Source organism: Rhamphochromis longiceps, linkage group LG7 (assembly GCF_057381845.1).
Source record: "Rhamphochromis longiceps isolate RC_006_pf linkage group LG7, R_longiceps_female_GT1.1, whole genome shotgun sequence".
NCBI classification, from domain to species: Eukaryota; Metazoa; Chordata; class Actinopteri; order Cichliformes; family Cichlidae; genus Rhamphochromis; species Rhamphochromis longiceps.
The window spans coordinates 61,274,650-61,294,436 of NC_140563.1; the positions used below are offsets into that span (position 1 = coordinate 61,274,650).

The 19,787-nt window shown below is 44.0% G+C and overlaps 1 protein-coding gene across 1 annotated transcript in view; it reads right to left on the reverse strand.

The window, feature by feature from the left end:
• hydin (HYDIN axonemal central pair apparatus protein) overlaps positions 1 to 19,787 on the reverse strand; it is a 56,022-nt gene that overhangs the window by 16,862 nt on the left and 19,373 nt on the right. The window contains 17 exon segments of the mRNA XM_085410988.1: positions 2,178 to 2,378; positions 2,478 to 2,613; positions 3,559 to 4,009; positions 6,655 to 6,734; positions 6,861 to 7,074; positions 8,985 to 9,128; positions 13,302 to 13,531; positions 13,772 to 13,810; positions 13,812 to 13,874; positions 14,352 to 14,444; positions 14,563 to 14,672; positions 15,386 to 15,522; positions 15,941 to 16,068; positions 16,631 to 16,734; positions 17,007 to 17,181; positions 17,283 to 17,462; positions 19,199 to 19,312. Of these exon segments, the coding sequence (XP_085267114.1) occupies positions 2,178 to 2,378; positions 2,478 to 2,613; positions 3,559 to 4,009; positions 6,655 to 6,734; positions 6,861 to 7,074; positions 8,985 to 9,128; positions 13,302 to 13,531; positions 13,772 to 13,810; positions 13,812 to 13,874; positions 14,352 to 14,444; positions 14,563 to 14,672; positions 15,386 to 15,522; positions 15,941 to 16,068; positions 16,631 to 16,734; positions 17,007 to 17,181; positions 17,283 to 17,462; positions 19,199 to 19,312 (2,599 nt within the window).

Sequence of the window (19,787 nt, forward strand, 5' to 3'; positions counted from 1 at the left end):
ACAGACAGGTACAGACGCAGACTTAGAGGCAGATCGAAAATAACACAGAACTTAAACAATCATCATCTAGAAAATGATAACAAACTAAAAGCGCTGGGTCACCGACCCAGGACCATGACAGTACCTCCCCCTCAAGGGCTGGCACCAGACAGCCCAGCAGAAACGAAAAAACGGACCAAAACAAAACTGTCACGGATTGCCGAGGCAAGCCGTGTGGGATTGTAGGAAAGGACCAAAAAGGCAGCAGCTCTGGTGCAGGTGAGTGTTTATTTACAGCAGTGGGTACAAACAGCAACGGGGTGTGAACATGAAACCGAAAACCTAAACTGGGTAAACTAACAACACAAACCAGGAATGACGGTGCAGGGAGATCCGGGGAAATACACATGAAGAGACGCAGGGAGACCGAGAGGAAACAACACAGACGAACCAGCGATTACCAAGACAGAAAATACAACTTAAATACACTCAGAGAACACAGGGAGATTACACACAGGTGGGAGACACAGCTGGGAGTGATTAACATGACGAGACCAGGGAGGCAAACTGAAAACACTCACATAAGACGCAGACCTTCACAATAAAACAGGAACACACGGGGGGGGGGGGGGGGGGGGGGAACAGGGTAAACACCAATTAGAGAACAGAACCAAAATCGAAGAGAAAACACAAAACGCTGGGTCAAAAGGACCCAGGATCATGACAGTACCCCCCCCCCCCCCCCCCAAAAGGCTGGCCCCAGACAGCCCAACAAGAAACAAAACAGCCAGAAAAAACAGAAAACAACCCGACCAGGGCGGGCGGCGGGGGCCCAGGAAGGAGGGCCCGAAGCAAAACAAAACCGGAGCACCAGAAGGCAAAAAGACAAAAACAAAAAACGAGTCCAAAACCAAAAGAAACGAAGCACACCAGAACACAGGAAAAAACAGAGTTCAAAACAGAAGAGCTCAGGGGGCCGACAGCACAGGAGTCCAAAACAGTTCAGGGAGCCGGCCGGGGGGCCGACAGCACAGGAGTCCAAACAGTTCGGGGGGCCGACCGTGCGGACGGCAACGGCGGCGACGTGGACACAGTTCGGGGGGGCCGACCGTGCGGACGGCAACGGCGGCCACTCAGGCGACGGCGGTCCGGGGGCCGGCCGTGCGGAAGGCAACGGCGGCCACTCAGGCGATGGCGATCCGGACCAGGCGAGGCTGCAGAGGCCGGACCGGGCGAAGCACAGGCAGAGGCCGGACCAGACGAGGGTGAAGACACGGACGAAGCTGGACCAGACGAGGGTGAAGACACGGACGAAGCTGGACCAGACGAGGGTGAAGACACGGACGAAACTGGACCAGGCGAGGATGACGAAGCTGGACCAGGCGAGGATGACGAAGCTGCAGCAGGAGGCTGGACGGGCCCCTCGGACCCTCCAGCGGAGACAGGAGGCTGGACGGGCCCCTCGGACCCTCCAGCCGACGAGGCATGAGGCTGGCGTGGTTCTCCGGAACCACCAGCTGACGAGGAAGGCTGCTGGACGGGCACCTTGGGCCCCCCAGCTGAAACAGGAGACAAAGGCCGGAGCGGTCCCTTGGGCCCTCCAGCAGAAGTCAACACTAAGCCAGCAGTCATGGAGTCCTCTGGCAAACACGAAGGCAACTGGCAATGCACTGAGCACGGGCTCTGCACAGGCAATGCTGATATGGCGCAGTTCTCATGTAGCTGCTTAGACTTCAGGGGTCCAGAATCAGCTGGGGACTGAGACCTAGCCTCTGGGGAGGCCCTGGAGCGGCAAACTGTGCCAATGGCGGCTGAACCATGAAAAGCACCTTGAGGTGAAATTAAACTTTCTCCCTGCACGGAGTGAATGAGCGAAGCCGATGATTATGGAGCCAGAGCTACGGGTAGCGGGGGCACTGGAGCTACTGGGGCCTGCGCTACAGGCGGCTCTGGAGCTACTGGGGCCTGCGCTACAGGCGGCTCTGGAGCTACTGGGGCCTGCGCTACAGGCGGCTCTGGAAACTGAGCTGAGGGAGGCTGCGGGGGAGCTAACTGAGCTGAGAGAGGCTGCGGGGGAGCTAACTGAGCTGAGAGAGGCTGCGGGGGAGCTAACTGAGCTGAGAGAGGCTGCGGGGGAGCTAACTGAGCTGCCGGTAGCGGCACAGGCGATAAGCAGCTCGCGTTGACATCCGCCACACAAAACACAGCCCCTGAATGAACAGTCACAAAGTCTGGAACCGACACAGAGTCCTCAGTCACCACAGCCAGCGAATTAGAAGTCCGAACGTCCGGCTGTGGGGTGGCGCGCCCGCGGCGCGATCGGCGTTTCTTCCCCGCAGATGGCTCCGACGGGCCGGGCAAGACCACATCCGGCGAGTCGGGCAGCGAGGCAGGAGTGGCTGAGAGAAGGTGGGGTGTGAGCCGGAGAAAAGCCTGCATGGTCGGAGGAAGCGAAGTTAGAAGCTATGGCAGGCCGGAAAAGAGCCGTTGTAGCCGACTTTCCACGGCGCGGCGAAGCTCCTCTGGAGGGTTTTCAAGCCACAGCCCGAGGAGAATCTCCATGTTATATGTAACGCCGTCCCGGAGCTCCCCGGACGGATTTACTGCTGCAGGGTCCATGGTGGCTGGTTCGTACTGTCACGGATTGCCGAGGCGAGCCGTGTGGGATTGTAGGAAAGGACCAAAAAGGCAGCAGCTCTGGTGCAGGTGAGTGTTTATTTACAGCAGTGGGTACAAACAGCAACGGGGTGTGAACATGAAACCGAAACTGGGTAAACTAACAACACAAACCAGGAATGACGGTGCAGGGAGATCCGGGGAAATACACATGAAGAGACGCAGGGAGACCGAGAGGAAACAACACAGACGAACCAGCGATTACCAAGACAGAAAATACAACTTAAATACACTCAGAGAACACAGGGAACACAGGGAGATTACACACAGGTGGGAGACACAGCTGGGAGTGATTAACATGACGAGACCAGGGAGGCAAACTGAAAACACTCACATAAGACGCAGACCTTCACAATAAAACAGGAACACACAGGGGGGAACAGGGTAAACACCAATTAGAGAACAGAACCAAAATCGAAGAGAAAACACAAAACGCTGGGTCAAAAGGACCCAGGATCATGACAAAAACAGAAAACAACCCGACCAGGGCGGGCGGAGGGGGCCCAGGACGGAGGGACAGAGTCCAAAAAAGGCCCAGATGGTCAAGTTCAGGAGGCCGACCATGCGAATGGCAACGGGGCAGGTCCGGATGCCGGCCACGCAGTAGGCAGTGGCGTGGAAGCAGTTCTGGGGGCCGACCGCGCGGACGGCAACGGCGGCGTGGAAACAAGTCCGGGGGCCGACCGCGCGGGCGGCAACGGCGGCGTGGAAACAAGTCCGGAGGCCGGCCGTGCGGAAGGCAGTGGCGGCGTCCAGGAGGGCGTCCACGGTGGCGGAGATGCCCAACAAGCGGCCTGGCAGATGACCGACGATGTGGAGGCGGAAGCTGAGGCCACTGCAGGTGATGCGGGAGCCGGACCAGGCGAGGAGGATGAAGACGAGGACGCTGGAGCCGGACCAGACGAGGAGGATGGAGACGAGGACGCTGGAGCCGGACCAGACGAGGAGGATGGAGACGAGGACGCTGGAGCCGGACCAGACGAGGAGGATGGAGACGAGGACGCTGGAGCCGGACCAGACGAGGAGGATGGAGACGAGGACGCTGGAGCCGGACCAGACGAGGAGGATGGAGACGAGGACGCTGGAGCCGGACCAGACGAGGAGGATGGCGACGAGGACGCTGGAGCCGGACCAGACGAGGCGGATGGCGACGAGGACGCTGGAGCCGGACCAGACGAGGCGGATGGCGACGAGGACGCTGGAGCCGGACCAGACGAGGCGGATGGCGACGAGGACGCTGGAGCCGGACCAGACGAGGCGGATGGCGACGAGGACGCTGGAGCCGGACCAGACGAGGCGGATGGCGACGAGGACGCTGGAGCCGGACCAGACGAGGCGGATGGAGACGAGGACGCTGGAGCCGGACCAGACGGCGGTGATGAGACTGCAGGCGGTGATGAGACTGCAGGCGGTGATGAGACTGCAGGCGGTGATGAGACTGCAGGCGGTGATGAGACTGCAGGCGGTGATGAGACTGCAGCTGATGGCTGGACGGGCTCCTCGGGCCCCCCAGCTGACGAGGCAGGATGCTGGACGGTAGGGCTGAACGATATATCGCATTTGCGATAATATCGCGACATGATCAAGTGCAATTTTCTAACCGCAAAGGCTGCGATTATACTCTGGACATGTCCAAATTCATGGGCTGCATCCTCCTGAGGCCGCATTTGTAGACCGATTACGTCACAGCAACGCGCCGAAGGCTGTCCAAATTACTACCATATCCCAGAATTCATAGCGCGGCACAGCCAAACTCCAGTTTCCAGCAATGGCGGCCGCTACTAAGTTTTAAAATTACTCATACTAATCTTTCTGGGTCACAAAATAAACTTTTAACATATTTTCAGGCGAGAAAGTAGTTGTGTAAACATCAAATATCTGCTCGGTTTATCAAGATATCCCATATTTGCAAAAGTGCTTCGACGTTTTCAGAGGCGTCTGCTACCCACCAGCTCGACAGCTAGCCGGGAGCTCGAGGGTTACTGATGCGGCCGAGAACGGCACAACTCCCGGCACATCATTTTCAGATCACCGCGGAGTTTCGCTGCTCGGGTTAAACGTAATATATAAGTCACTTAGACAACCTAAAAATGTTATTGTTGGGCTTTTTTCAGTGTTTTGTTTGTTCGTGAGTAAATCGGTTTGGCTGAGATTAAAGTTATTAGATTAGATAAAATAAAACTTTATTAATCCCCCGGGTGGGTTCCTCCTTGGTTTTCACACAGCTGACTAAACGTCAAACAGAAAACTTATTAAACAGAAGTATGAGACAGTCGAGAATTTACACCAGTGTCTGGTTATATTTTAGATAGCAAGAAGCAGACGGCCGAGTTTTATAAACTCCACCAAGACAGCGGTGACGCTAATCAGAACTAGCCTTCTGATTAGCTAATCAGAAGGCTAGACCGTCCAATTTCACGCCTTTAAATTTTAAAGGCGTGTTTGTGTGTGTGTTTATACAATTGCTATTATGTTTGCACTTTATGTGTAATGTTACTGACTGCAGAGATCAGTAAGATGTGTATTTTTTATTTATTAGTTTTATTTATTTAATATTATTTTTTAATTGAATGACTGTCTAGTAGTTCACAGATGTCGAAAAACTGAGTGTGGTAAAGCCACTGATTTTTTTTTTATGTATATTTCTGCAATCTGCACATTGTACTGACTTTCATTTTAATGTTTACACCAGGGTTCCTTGTCAGCACTTTATGCTCAGATGTTTGTAAGCTAAAAATAAACTATTGTGTATGTTCAAATATACTGTTGTGATTGAAGAAGTTAAATAAAAATGTCAGTCATCAATTCATGCATCACCTCATGTCATCATAACAGAGGTCTGTCTTCCAGGAAAGAAAAGTTTAAAATTAATGTAATATAGTATTGGCCATACTATATGATGTATTGCTTGTCTTTGTTTAATAATACAGAAGACAAAGACCTTAAAAAATAATCGCATATTGCATCGCAATCGCAATATTGGGGCAAAAAAAAAAAAAAAAAAAAAAAAAAAAAAAAAAAAAAAAAATCGCAATTAGATTATTTTCCATAATCGTTCAGCCCTACTGGACGGGCTCCTCGGGCCCCCCGGCTGACGAGGCAGGACGCTGGACGGGCTCCTCGGGCCCCCCAGCAAAAACAGTCACAGAACCAGTGGGCACTGGAGCCCCTGGCACACACAGAACAGAACCAGCAGGTGTGGAGACCTCTGGCAGGGACGCAACAGGACCAGCAGGCGCACGGGCCTCTGGCAGGGACGCAACAGGACCAGCAGGCGCACGGGCCTCTGGCAGGGACGCAACAGGACCAGCAGGCGCACGGGCCTCTGGCAAACACATAGCGGCCTGCAGCTGCGCAGAGCATTGACCCTGCTCAGGCAGCGACAGCCGGGTGCAGTCCTCAGCTGGCTTCTTAAACTCCAGGGGTCCAGAGTCTGATGGGGGCTGAAACCCAGCCTCTGGGGAGGCCCTGGAGTGCATCTCAGTCTCAGAACTGGCCAGCCTTTGAGGAATGTTGACATTATCATTAGGTTTGACGCTCTGCTTAGAACAAACGGATGAAACCCAGTTCCTTTTAGATTGATTTGACTGGGCTTGTTGTACCGGAGTAGCAAGTGACACAGGGTGCAGGGCTAGTGGCTGCTGAACAGGAGGCTGAACTGAGGGTGACTGAAACAATGGTTGGGATGACGGCGGTGGTGGAATTGGAGACTGAGCTTGAGGCCGGGCGGCTAACTGAGCTTGAGGCCGGGCGGCTAACTGAGCTTGAGGCCGGGCGGCTAACTGAGCTTGAGGCCGGGCGGCTAACTGAGCTTGAGGCCGGGCGGCTAACTGAGCTTGAGGCCGGGCGGCTAACTGAGCTTGAGGCCGGGCGGCTAACTGAGCTTGAGGCCGGGCGGCTAACTGAGCATCCGGTTGCAGTTCAAAAGAATAAACAGTCCTGGTATTATCAGAGCTGGTGTTAATTGTCTCTGGGATATATGCCACAGTTTTAGCAGACCCTGGGTTAGCTGACATGGGTTTAACAGGTTCAGAAGAACAACAGCCCTTTGCTTTCGCTGAAGTCTTAAAAATGCCAACCTGGGAGAGATCAGTTATCACGAAGGTAGGTAAGCTTTGTGAATTAGCTCCCACTGACACACCCCGAACAACCCCAGAAGAAAAAGTCTTACAGTTCAGATTGGAGCCGTTATCCTTTTTACTCACCACAGTCAGCCGCTCTGATATCCTGGGGTCCGACTGTGGCGAGGGGCGTCGACGGCGTGAGTGCCGTTTCCCATTTGAAGGCTGGACCGACGGGCCGGGCAGGACACTCTCCGTCGGGTCAGGGAGTGAAGCATGAGTTGCAGAGTGGGTGGTAGCAGGGGGGAGAAGATGAAGCTCGTTCAGAACGAAATTCTGTGTGAGCGGGTGAAGTGAGCTGAGCAACCAGGGGAGACCAGAAACTAAGAGCTGTAGCCGAACAGCTATGCCTTGGCGGAATTCTCTCCCCTCATGCTCGAGCCATAAGTTAATTAATCTGTCCACCGAGTAAATAATGTCCTCCCGGAGCTCCTCGGGCGGGTTGACTGCTGCTGGGTCCATAGTGGCCGGTTCGTACTGTCACGGCTGCCGAGGCGAGCCGTGTGGAATAAATGAGGATCCAAGCGCAGGCAGTCGTAGACGAGTGAAGGTGATTTATTGAACACAAAAAAAATGTGGACAAACAGCAAACGGGGCTCGAACTAAACTAAACTGGGAAACGACTAAACTACAGAGCACAAACCTGAATGAAAACGAGCAGAGGAGGATGACGATGAACAGCAGGGAGAAGACACGGTGGATACACAGACTGACACTGAGTAATACAGACGAACCGGCAACAGGCAGGAGAACACACAGGGCTTAAATACACACACCAGTAATCAGGGGATGAGAGACAGGAGGGCAACACAGCTGGGAGGAATCTGGGCTGACGGGACAGGGGAAACGTAATCTGATCACACTCACATACGACACGGACCTTCACAATAAAACAGGAAACTCAGATACATGGAACCAGACAAGACATTGAACTAAACAGACAGATTCACAAACAGATGGGGAGACACCATAGACAGACAGGTACAGACGCAGACTTAGAGGCAGATCGAAAATAACACAGAACTTAAACAATCATCATCTAGAAAATGATAACAAACTAAAAGCGCTGGGTCACCGACCCAGGACCATGACAAAAGCAGCAAACTATTTCTCCAGGCTAAATGATGATCCTCTAAATTTGTGACACGCCATTTCCTCTCCAGATTACGAGTCATCTGCTTTAGGGTACGTGTTTGAGAATTATACCACGGAGTCTGGTACTTCTGATTAGAGACCTTAGTTTTCACAGGAGCTACAGTATCCAGAGTCGTACGTAGTGAGGAGGTGAAATTATTAACAAGATAATCGACCTCTGCTGGGGTAGCGTTCAGATAGCTGCTCTGCTCTATGTTGGTACAGGGCATTGAAGATGATAACAGTGGGTGGATTATATTCTTAAACTTAGTTACAGCGCTTTCAGAAAGACATCTACTGTGATAGTCTAACCTTCACTGCTGTGTAATCAATTATTGTAAATGTAAATGTTATCAGGAAATGATCAGACAGGAGAGGGTTTTCAGGAAACACTGTTAAATGTTCAGTTTCTATGCCATATGTTAAAACAAGATCTAGAGTGTGATTAAAGTGGTGGGTGGGTTCTTTTACATTTTGAGAGAAACCAATTGAGTCTAATAACAGATTAAATGCCATGTTGAGGCTGTCATTTTTAGCATCTACATGGATGTTAAAATCACCCACAATAATTATTATTAATAACAGTATGCAGATTAGTAACACACAGCCTATTGTTACCAATCTACGTTAGTACATTATATTAGATATTAACATCAAAACTAATAAGTAACCTAAACTATAAAATAAGCAATATGGAGTTTAAACAATCACATTTCCACACAGTTTGGGCCAGCCCATGTCCCAGCCCTGAACATGCAACTGCTCCTTCCAAAATGTTAAATTCCTACAAACACATATTTAATAAGGTCAACTCCAAAATAACTGCGCTCAACCATTTCAGCTGACCTTAGACAAGATGCTGCACCTACTCTGGTTCATAGAAATATACCTGCTAAATCCTGTGAATCAGCTGAGTACAGCCAAACAACAACCACCAACACACAGGTAACAGTCCAGAGGTACCTTGATTTATTTATTAGAATAATTTGGTGTTTCTGAGAATAGGACAGACGCACAGATCGATAAGTGCATGTGTGTCTGTTAATTTGTTGTTTCTGTCTTCTGATTTCTTACCCTGTCCTGCTTAGGAGTGTAGGGTCTGTGATGGTGAAAAAAGTCTTGAAGTCTCCATGGTTTTCCATGGTGAAGCTTTGGGTTTTCCTGGTGCCGTAGATCAGTGGACCAAAGTTGTTGTCACATGTAGGTGTGATCTTGTATCTATGGAGAGAACACAAAAAATATCCGCTGCATATTATAAACATAAGTTAGAAAGGTAGCAAGAAATACAATTTGATAAATTCAGTTCTAAATGTGATTATTTTATATTGTTTCTGTACTTCTAAAAATATTATATCAGAGATAACAGTAAGAATCAAGTCTTCACCTAATGAAAGTATACTGGGCTGAAACCTTGATAGTTGTTGCTTACAGTTTCTCCTCCTCTCCCAGTGTTGGATTCAATCACCTACAGAAAACAGGTACAATAAGCTTTGTGCTGGGAGAGGTACAGCCTGTCATCAAGGCTTTTGAGGGAAAACACTACTTTAAAGCTCAGTTCCAAACCATAAATTGGTTACCCTTTTGAGTTGAAAGCAGTCGAGTTGCACCTTGCGCCTGAGGATTAAAATAATGTCAGGAAGTGGTGTGTAGCCTTTACCATATCCCTCACTGTTGAGTTGAGGGTGAGACTGCGGGACAACACTGAAGCATTGCAGTACATGTCAGTTTAAATGTGGAGGGAGAAAACTCTAAAGCACAACAAGAGCCCTTGAGAAATAGAAAAAATTACTAAACTTCTTGGCTTCTCCCCTGAAGTGATAGATACGAATGTCCACCAATGGTGTACCATGAGATTTGGAAGTACTGGGATGCAGCTGATATCAACCTGTTTCGAGAACATCCACTTTATTGAGAATGTAAATACACTGAAACAGGACTAAAAGGTTTTTAGAAAAAGTCATTTTAGAAGTTGAAGTCAAAAGATAAAGAAATATTTTGAGATCGGGGGAGCCTTAGAGTCATCTTCACTGCTTCTGTCCTCACAGTTATTTGTTGTACCAGGTGGAAAAGTAGATGAGGTGTTGCAGGCCCTAATTCTGAAGTTAGAATAGAATAGAATAGAATAAACCTTTATTATCCCACGGATGAGAAATTTCGGTGTTACAGAGCTCTTACAGCAAGGGAAAATAAAAATATAAAAGGAAGACACAAGGTGGTCCTATATACATAAGCATCTGAGTTTGTATATACAGGTATATACAGGTAACAATGTACAGAATATGTATAGAAAAATTTTAAAAATTGCACGGTAATACGTATAAAATGTACAGGGATATGTATCAATTCTACAGAGCTATGTATGAAATGTACAGTAAGCAAACAAGCTGGTGAGTAAGATGATCAAAAGAATATTAAGCTGCATTATAGAGTCTGACAGCTGCTGGTAAGAATGACCTGCGGTAGCGCTCCTTCCTGTGCTGTGATTGTAAAAATGTACTGCTGAACTGCTCAGTGCTCGTACAGTCTCATGCAGGGGGTGGGAGGTGTTGTCCATGATGGATGTTAGCTTAGACAACATCCTCTTCTCCTCTAAAATGACTTTAAACTGAATTACAGTTTTTTACAGACGCTAGGACACATTTCTCAATACTTAGGTCACTTTTGCAAAACTCCTCACACAGTGAGCACAACAGAAGTCTATGTGGGCCAAACTGAGGATCAGTTATCATTGTTTTGGCACAAAATGCATTCAATGACTACATCTCTCAAATTTCATGAATTATTTTCTCACTCAGACACAACAACTGCCAAAAATCTTTGTACGTACAGGACATTTTGCATATACTTACATACTGTTTTCAAAACTGTTAAACTTATGGCCAAAACAATAACACAATGCAAAACTTAAAAAGACAGCAAAATTCAACAGCAATATTTTATTGAAACATATTTTAAATCTAAAAATGCAGTTTAACCAGCCACAGCTGATTCTCATTGTAGATGAACATCTACACAGGTGTTACTCCTTCAATTTTTCAACTCCTTCAATTCTGGCATGCCAGAAGATTCTTTCCTATAGGTGTATTGCCCTAGATGGCATAAGATGTGATGTGGATGAGAACCTGTGGCCAAATGGAGAAGACCGAGTAGAATAGCATTACTATTGTATGTGTATCAGTGGATGGTGTGTATACAAATTCTTGTATTTTGGGATTACTTAGTGCAAAAAAATAAAAATACATAAACAAATATTAACGAATTCTGCATGATGTCTGATTCATTCCAGTAACATACATTGAAATTCTAAACAGAGATGTGTCCTTGTTTTACACAAGAAAACACTGTGTAATGCTACATGTTGTTAGTGTTTTTTTAGGTCATTGTTTTGTGGGTGACAAAGTGTGTTTGTTGGCTGTCAACCTTTGCTAGTGTTCTGGAAGAATGAGTTTATTTGAGACCTGAATAAAGTGTTTTGGTAGTTGTAGTGCATTTTGAATGTGAAATGAACTGCTTTGCCAAGCTGAAGGTCAGTTAGGAGAATTGTGTGAAGAGTTTTGCAAAAGTGACCTAAGTATTGTGAAATGTGTCCTAGCGGCTGTAAAAAACTGTAAATGCATTTCATTGCATTTGTTTAAAAGCAGGCTGAATGTGTTCTGACTACAGTTCATGTTGAAATTTAACCTAAGGGCTAGTTTCAGTCTGCATTTACATTTTAAATGTTATTTTTGTATAGAGATGTAAAAGAGTGACTTCACCTACAAAAAAGATGCTAAAACCACCACTTTATTGAGAATATAAACACACTAAAAGAGGACTAAAGAAGTTTTTAAAAACTTCTTTTTTTCTTTTTAAGTACATTTATAGTCGTTTCCTGCTTTTTGTTGTATCAGGTGGAAAAGTAGATGAGGTGTTGCAGGCCCTGATTCTGAAGTTTCTCCAACGACTGGACCTGGTAGCAGGTAGATAAATCTAAAATCTTTTCCTGTGGTATCCTACCTTACTGTAGAAATATTTTTAATTATTTAAGGATGGGAATCCCCTTGAAATTTACACCTTTCTCTTTAAGTACATTTATAGTCTCTTCCTAAACCAGTTAAACCAGTTAAAGACATTCTTATTAATTTGTCCATCACAACCTACTTCTTTAACTTCCAGCTTGCCAGGATTCTTCTGAGCATACTCCACAGCAGCAGAGTCAAATAGTTGTCTGGCAGTCAGGCTAGCGGTGAAGTGCCATTTAGCAGCACATCTGCAGCCACAGCATCAACACTAAGGCACACTGCTCCATACTGGCGTGCCAAGGCAGCTGATGTGCTGCTCTTATCTAAGAAAAAAGAGAAAAACGCCCTTAATACCATGCTAAATATGGCAGCTGGTTACTTTTTTTTTTTTTTTTTTTACACTCTGTCTTCATTTAACTATTTAAATTAGGAGGAATCTGTGTTTTTTTAACCTGTCACTGGGGCTCCATATATAATCAGAGCAATGCTTCTGCAGCTACATGCAGCTAAACCATCAGGTGACACATCAACACCCATGTGGCAGACAATTGTCAGTTCTCAAACAACTGAATTCAAATTTCACTGTTGCTTTTACAAAAAAATAGTTTGCAAAGATAATTTATTTAGAGTTAAAAGCTTAAGATAAAGAAGAGCTTTTTAGGTTTTTGAAAACATTTTAATAGCTGTAGGTGTAATGTATAGGTGTAGACTGCATTGTAGGTGGCTAATAGTTGGACTCAGAACCACATCCAAGGTAACATTTCCATTATGGGTTAAATACCAGATTTACACATCAGCGTTTAGCTCTAAAGGTCAAACATCTTACTCCAGGCTATGGTGACCTGGGTGGATGAGAACTTACATAGATGTAAAATGTTGCACTTATGCATCAAATGCAGGATCTGCATGAAATGAGAAATACTTTATTTGATTATTAATCCAGTAAAATGAACATATACAGGAAAACTGAATGCAGAAAACAAGATGAGATGCATTTTAAAAAACAACATTATGTGACTATGTAATGTAATTTACAATCCAACTCTAACTGGTAACACTGAGTTAAATGCTGGAAGTCCTGACAAACTGTAAAGGGATATTAGTAAACACTGCAATGTCATGCATTCCAATTAAAGACACTGCAGCATAACAATAAATAATTCAATTTGGAAAAGCTGTGAGGGATTAACTGATTGACCGAAGAAAACAATGCCTGTCTCCCTCCCTCTCTTTTTAACCAAGCAGTAATTTATCAATAAAAGGACACCACACACTCATTACAAATATATGTATTTGACATTACTACCTCACTTGGGGCCTTGCCTTTTAAAAAATATACGATACATTGTAAGGTAAACTTGCAACACTATTTCTGAAACTGAAGACTTACCTCTTCTTCCTGGAGGTACTGTGTGTGAACTCCAGGGAGTAAAACTCAGTGGGGAAAGAACAGGGGTTTCTGGCGGTAACCTCAGGTTCAACCTCAGTGCTGGCAGGGAGGCAAGGTCTGAGCTCCAGCACCGATGGCCAGAACTCGAGATGTGGAGCCTCACCGTGAACCTGACCCGTGAGGAACACATACTGGGTGCTCTCAGCCATGCGCACCACTACATAAGCACACTGAAAGAGATGTACATGAAGGTCAGCATCCCCGTCTTTATTTTGCTATATATCACCCACATGTTACTACTCACAGTACTCTACTTTTCCCTGATATTAAAATAACTTATTTCCACAATGCTGCATTCGATTATAATGCCGTGCACATATTTTATTGTTCACTTATACTTCCCTATTTTTCTTACCGTGTGGAATGTGGATTAAGTTTTTATTTTATCCATAAACGAGCTAAAGTCATACCTTTTTAAAAGCCTGAAACTTCTCAGCAATGCTCCAGTTGGCAAGGCACAGACTCATGGTTCAGTAGCTGTATTGTTCTCATCTGATGCGTTACAAAAGGAATCTTTCCTTTTGCACCAACACTCATAATAGCTTATGATAGCAAATTAATACAAGCCACATCTGGCTGTCAATTAAAGAGATTTTCTCAAGTATCAAATGTACAGGTCTGATAAGAAGTACATAGAAAAAATTCACGTATTCACTTGATTTTACAGTTAACAACAAGATAGCACCACGGTGACCCAGTATACTCAATTCAATTTTTCAGTTCAATTCAATGCAATTCAGTTTTATTTATAAAGCATCAAATCACAACAACAGTTGCCTAAAGGAACTTTATATTGTAAGGTAGACCTTACAATAATACATACATAGAAAAAAATCCAACAATCATACGACCCCCTTTGAGCAAGCACGTTGGGGACAGTGGGAAGGAAAACCTCCCTTTTAACAGGAAGAAACCTCTAGCAGAAGCTAGAGCATATTATACCATTGCCGCTTTTTATCGCCCTTTGTACTCTGACACATGCCACACTGCAGTGTCAAACTGAACTGTATCCCTGGAAACAGTGACATCTGGCATGGTTACCATGGCATACAGTCGTATCTGTACCATTGGGCCATCTGCAACCTGTATCAACAAAGATGAGATTAATAACACAGACCCAAAACTGTTTATAGACACTGAATGAAAAGACACAATAAATGTATTTCTAGCCGTATACAAGCTTGTCTATTCTTGTGGATACCTGGATTGGGAGGACACTCAGCTTGGCTCCTTGAGGGTCTAACTAAACTGTGAAAGTCTGTGTCTCACTACAAGGCAGATTCTTCACACTTTTAAAATTGGTTGTGAAACCTGTGATAAACCAGTAAGAGTCATAAATCATTTGATATCAGAAATCCAGTTTTGTTTGCTTTCATCAGCTCTAATAATTTTACAGCTGTTGAATGGTGGAAATGCCAACAAATTATTTAAGCTTTGTTTCATCTGTAAACTTGTCTACTATTGGTTTGTTTTTCTTTGACATTAAGACTTCTAACTGTAATATCTAAACATTTTTATTTTTATTTTTTGAAAGTCTAATGTAATACTTTCTATTTCCACACAGGACTGCCTACTTTCTGTTTTTTGTATATTTTTCTATACATTTGGCTTCATAGATTCATTTAATTATTAGTTAGTAATCTCTGGCTCTCCTCCACAGTGTGTCTTTTGTCCTATCTCCCTCCCCTCGACAGGATCATGTCAGTTGTCTGTCCCTCCCTGAGCCTGGTTCTGCCAGAGGTTTCTTCCTGTTAAAAGGGAGTTTTTCCTTCCCACTATCGCCAAGTGCTTGCTCACAGGGGGTTGTCTGATTGGGTCTTTACCTTACAATATAAAGCGCCTTGAAGTGACCGTTGTTGTCATTTGACGCTATGTAAATAAAACTGGAATGAACTCAATTCCATAGGACAAATCACTTCTAATATATAAATCAGATCATGTGGAAAATATCAAAGTATTAAAAAACAGAAGGAGACAGACAGAGGACTGAAAATGTCACGGGACAAAAGTAGATATGGTGTTACCTGTGCTCTCAAGATGTTTGCAAATGACATGGAAAGACACAGATATTGATCCTTCACTGGTAATTTTTGCAGTTTGACTGATAACTTTGCTAGGAATGACAAAAACAAAGTCTAAAACATACTCTGGGAGCTGAAACCTGTGGAGAGTGAAGAATAAAACGTTGGACACAAACATGCTTACAATTACAGGATGTTGTGTGAGTGTTTGAGTTTTTTAGTTTTGAAAGAGTTTCTCTTTTTAGTTAAAGACGGCTTTCTGTTTTGTAAAGAAACTTAGTATCTTGCATATCATTTGTATTCTGCACTTATACACTGTGAACACAAGATAATGACATGTTATCAAAAATGCACAAACTGAAAATAAATAAATAGCCACACCATGTACCCACAAATTTGCAAAAACACCAAGTAATAAAATCTGCTATGCAACCAAATATCATTCAGTATTAAGGACTGTTTGAATTCCACAGCACAGTTGGACACAGTTCTCATTTCAGTCCAGTGAGTGGACCATCTGTTCCACTAAACTGCATGTGTGTGGTTGTAAGTACATACTTGAATAGCTTGTGCCACTTTCTGAAGGATCCTTGTGGTTCTCCGGCCTCCAGCAAGCTAGCAGCCACAGCAAGAGCATTTTCTTTGATGAGCAACCTATCGATCTCCATGTGAAGCAGCTCTTCATGCTAGTCACGTAGTCAAAAGACAGAAAAGTATTTAAAAGTTGGCGAAACTGGTCAGCATAAATATCTCCAAATACATTTTACTACTGTCATCGTCCTAGGTTTCTGAGTTTAGGACTTTACCTCAACGTTTTATATTGTTTATTTTTTTCTATTCTTTTTTTCTGATCTGTGAGCTTCTGGAGCTGGAGCAGTAATACCTGAAGGAAAGAAATATTACTTGTTAATATGCAGCTTATTTTGTTAATGTGCAACTTCTTCATATATATATACAAAACATTTTATGTGTAGGACACATACAAATCTGCACTAACTGCAGTATGAAGATGAAAATAAACCTTAAAGGTTTCTCAGGACACTGACTTTTGTTCTACCGTTGTAAATACCGCTTTTGTTGGTGGTTTTCATTACAAATAAACGTTTGTTAGTTCTCTGCGTGATAATATCAAAACAACATGCATACAATTACAGGATGTTTCTTTTTGTTTTTTGTGATCTGCATATTGTGATTGTGAGCTGTTCCTAAAATGAATTTATTGACTGTGAGTATGCAGGTTTCCTCCACTGCTCCTTTTCCAACACTAATTTCATTCATGAGCTCCTCTTTGACTCTGTCTGCCTCCACAGCAGTTCTGGCCTGCTGTAACACATCAATGTAACGCTCCTCCTCTGCAAGGGAAATCACAGTGTTGCACGAGCGCAGCAATAAAGAGTTGAATTTGTGTCAGTGCTTATAAGGGAGGACTATAAATCAGCTGAACAATTTGAGCTTGATGCTTTTCAGTAAAATTGAGTTAGAAAGAAAACCAAGGAAACAGATATTTCTAAGGATGATTCAGTTTACTGGCAACATCCTTATGAGGTCCAGTAACATGGCTGCAAACTGGTGTAATATGTATTTACATGTAAAATGTGTGTACTGTATGAATGACTGTGCATACGTAGGATTTGTGGCAAATTCAAGCTGAGCCTGGGAAACACTGCAACTCCAGTCAGTGAGATCTCCTGCGGTAGTAGGAAAGCCACCTGCACCTGAAGCTTCTTCCTAAAAACCTCTGGGATGCCTGGGAAGTAGAGCACCCATAGTAACTGCACCATACTGGCTTCAACATAACCCTGTCACTCACACAAAAGCAACACAGGTAAAAGAAACCATCAACATTCATGTTAAAATAACTTAAATATCCACAATAGAAGCAGTCCAAAGATAAACTCGCCTCAGCGGGAACGACCATGGGCCAACCAGGTCTAACCTCATGTTCAAAGTCTGTCATCTGCCCCACTTCCTCCTCATCAGTATCGTCCCCCTTCTCTTTTTCAGGCTGTATACTGTATTTATAGCCCACGTGGCCAGTATTCCTTAGGATCACATCAGCTTTGCTTACAAGATGAAAAAGCTAGGAGGAAAGGACAAAGATTAAACCGAGAGGGGAAACACTCGTCTGCTTTTTAAAGCGGGCTGTGCCTTTAGTTTCATCATGTCAAGCAGCTTATGGCAAACAGACAAAGTGCTCCACCTAGTGTCCTGTATATTTTGTAGAGCAAACATTCTTTTCGTTTTAGAGAAGCACCTTTTACATCTTATAGTTTGTGAAAATATCAGAAAGGTGAAAAGATAGAAGGGAAACAAACAAGCAAAAACATAAAACATTTCACAGCTGTACACATGCATGAACAATCAGGGCTGTTTCAGAACCTTCTTAATTATAAATCTGGATAAATACAAGAGAACAACACAGGAGTAAGATAGAGAGAGAGAGAGAGAGAGAGAGAGAGACACAGCGCCAGAGAGAAGAATGCTGAACAGACAGGAAGGTCGAAGAAATGTTCTGCTGAATCGCTATTTCAACTAAATCAAAAATCAATGTGTCCTTGTTTTGAATATCAATGATAACTGGTCCGGATGGCTTGCATACACAAAGAAGGAGTGGAGGTGGTGTGGAAAACTAGGCAGTGACATTTAAAGTTTATGTGCTTCCTCTCAGCAGTATTTCTAGTGTTAAAAAAAAACAAGGTAAAATGCCAACTTAAACATTCCATCTTTAAACAATCTGTCTTAATGACAATTATCATGCTGTCGCCAGAAAGAATTAACAGGCAACAACAGAGAGAATTTGAATCGGAAAAAGGGAAAATAACCATCAGTGTGAGGAAAAACAAATAATCATAAAGCAAACTTCACCAAGGCAGCAAACAAGATTCATAATGAACAATCACAAACAAATGTGACGCCCTCTCTTTCGGGCTCATCAGTGTTCCCTTCAAAATGGCAGCATGCTTCACTCCTCTAAGTTTTTAAAAAAATCTAATTAGTTTTGTCTGAGATATCAGGCGTGACACATGGGTGAGCAAACAGATGGCAACAGAACAACAAGGACAAGGGAAGCAGGATAAAAGAACATCAAGGAGGAAAAATGAACACACGATAATGGAGAGCTACATAAACAAACTCAAATCCGTACTCGGTCCTGCAATTACCAGATCTAATGAAATGCAAATTCCATCATTATCAGTGGGATTACAATAACAGAAATATAGAAATATGGAAAATGTAGCTCATAGTTCCACTTTTTAAGGGTACAAAACTATGTTTTTCTTTTTAATATTTTGTGGAACCTTCCTCCCTCTTCAAGGCCCTCACAGAAACCACCCTCTGCTTGCTTAATGGTGGGTTCAACAGCCATTTGCATGCTCTTCAGGAGAATAAAACAAATGAACATGCAAACTATAAGACTTCAAACTTAAATCCTTACAAAGACCAAAGGTAATGAATAGAAAACTAAGGATGCTCTTAACTAAGAATAAGGAATTGCAACTCGAAACACTGGGAAACAGACCCAGGACCATAGCACTGCGTCACATGTGAGATCTTCTGCCAATGATATAACACTGAAGCAGCTGTCCATAAAAAATTAGTGACAATTCCCAAAGTTTTGGCACTTCCTGTTAATTAGATTTACATCCCTATATTGATGTAAATCTGCTGAAATTGAACCTGAGATTTGCTACTTACGTAGTGTTATTTTATTTTAAATTGAATTTGCTCAAGCTCAGAGTCTCAGCTGTCCAAATCAAACTGTTATAAAGTAATCAGATGTTAAATTCAGCTGTCAGGTCAGCCCTGTATCTGTACCTGCTGACCAAAGCCCAAATAGGTGGGTTCAAGGCTGTAGATGATTATTGATGCTTCTCCTCTGAGAATGATCTCATATAAAGGCCCCTCCTCTACATGGCACTGTGCAACCACCTGAAAACCAGTACAACAGATTCAGTTATTCAGGGTTTGTTTTTTAATTCAGTCTCAACAGTGTTTAAAACCCAGTTTTCCTCGACTTTAGACAAACAACTTGCTTCCAGGTTATTAATCTTTGCAGTCAATATATATGAAATGCCCTTATTTTTCTGGGTCACTATAGGCAATACAGCTAATATTTTTACACTGACAAGTATCTTAGGTGATTTGATTAATAAATATACTCTGTAGATGAATAAGTAATGAAAATAGTTTTAGACGGAGCCCTTATTGAATTATACATTTACATCTATTCTCCAGTTACTAAAGGGAATATAAATAACTATAGATCATGAAGATTACGCTGAGTTATATAAGACTATTCTATTGTATCAGTACTTAAAAACCAAGGAATATCCACACTGATTTAGCAAGCCAGTATTATATACGGCACAGAGGGAATGACTTGCCCTTTAGCTGCTGGCTTTCT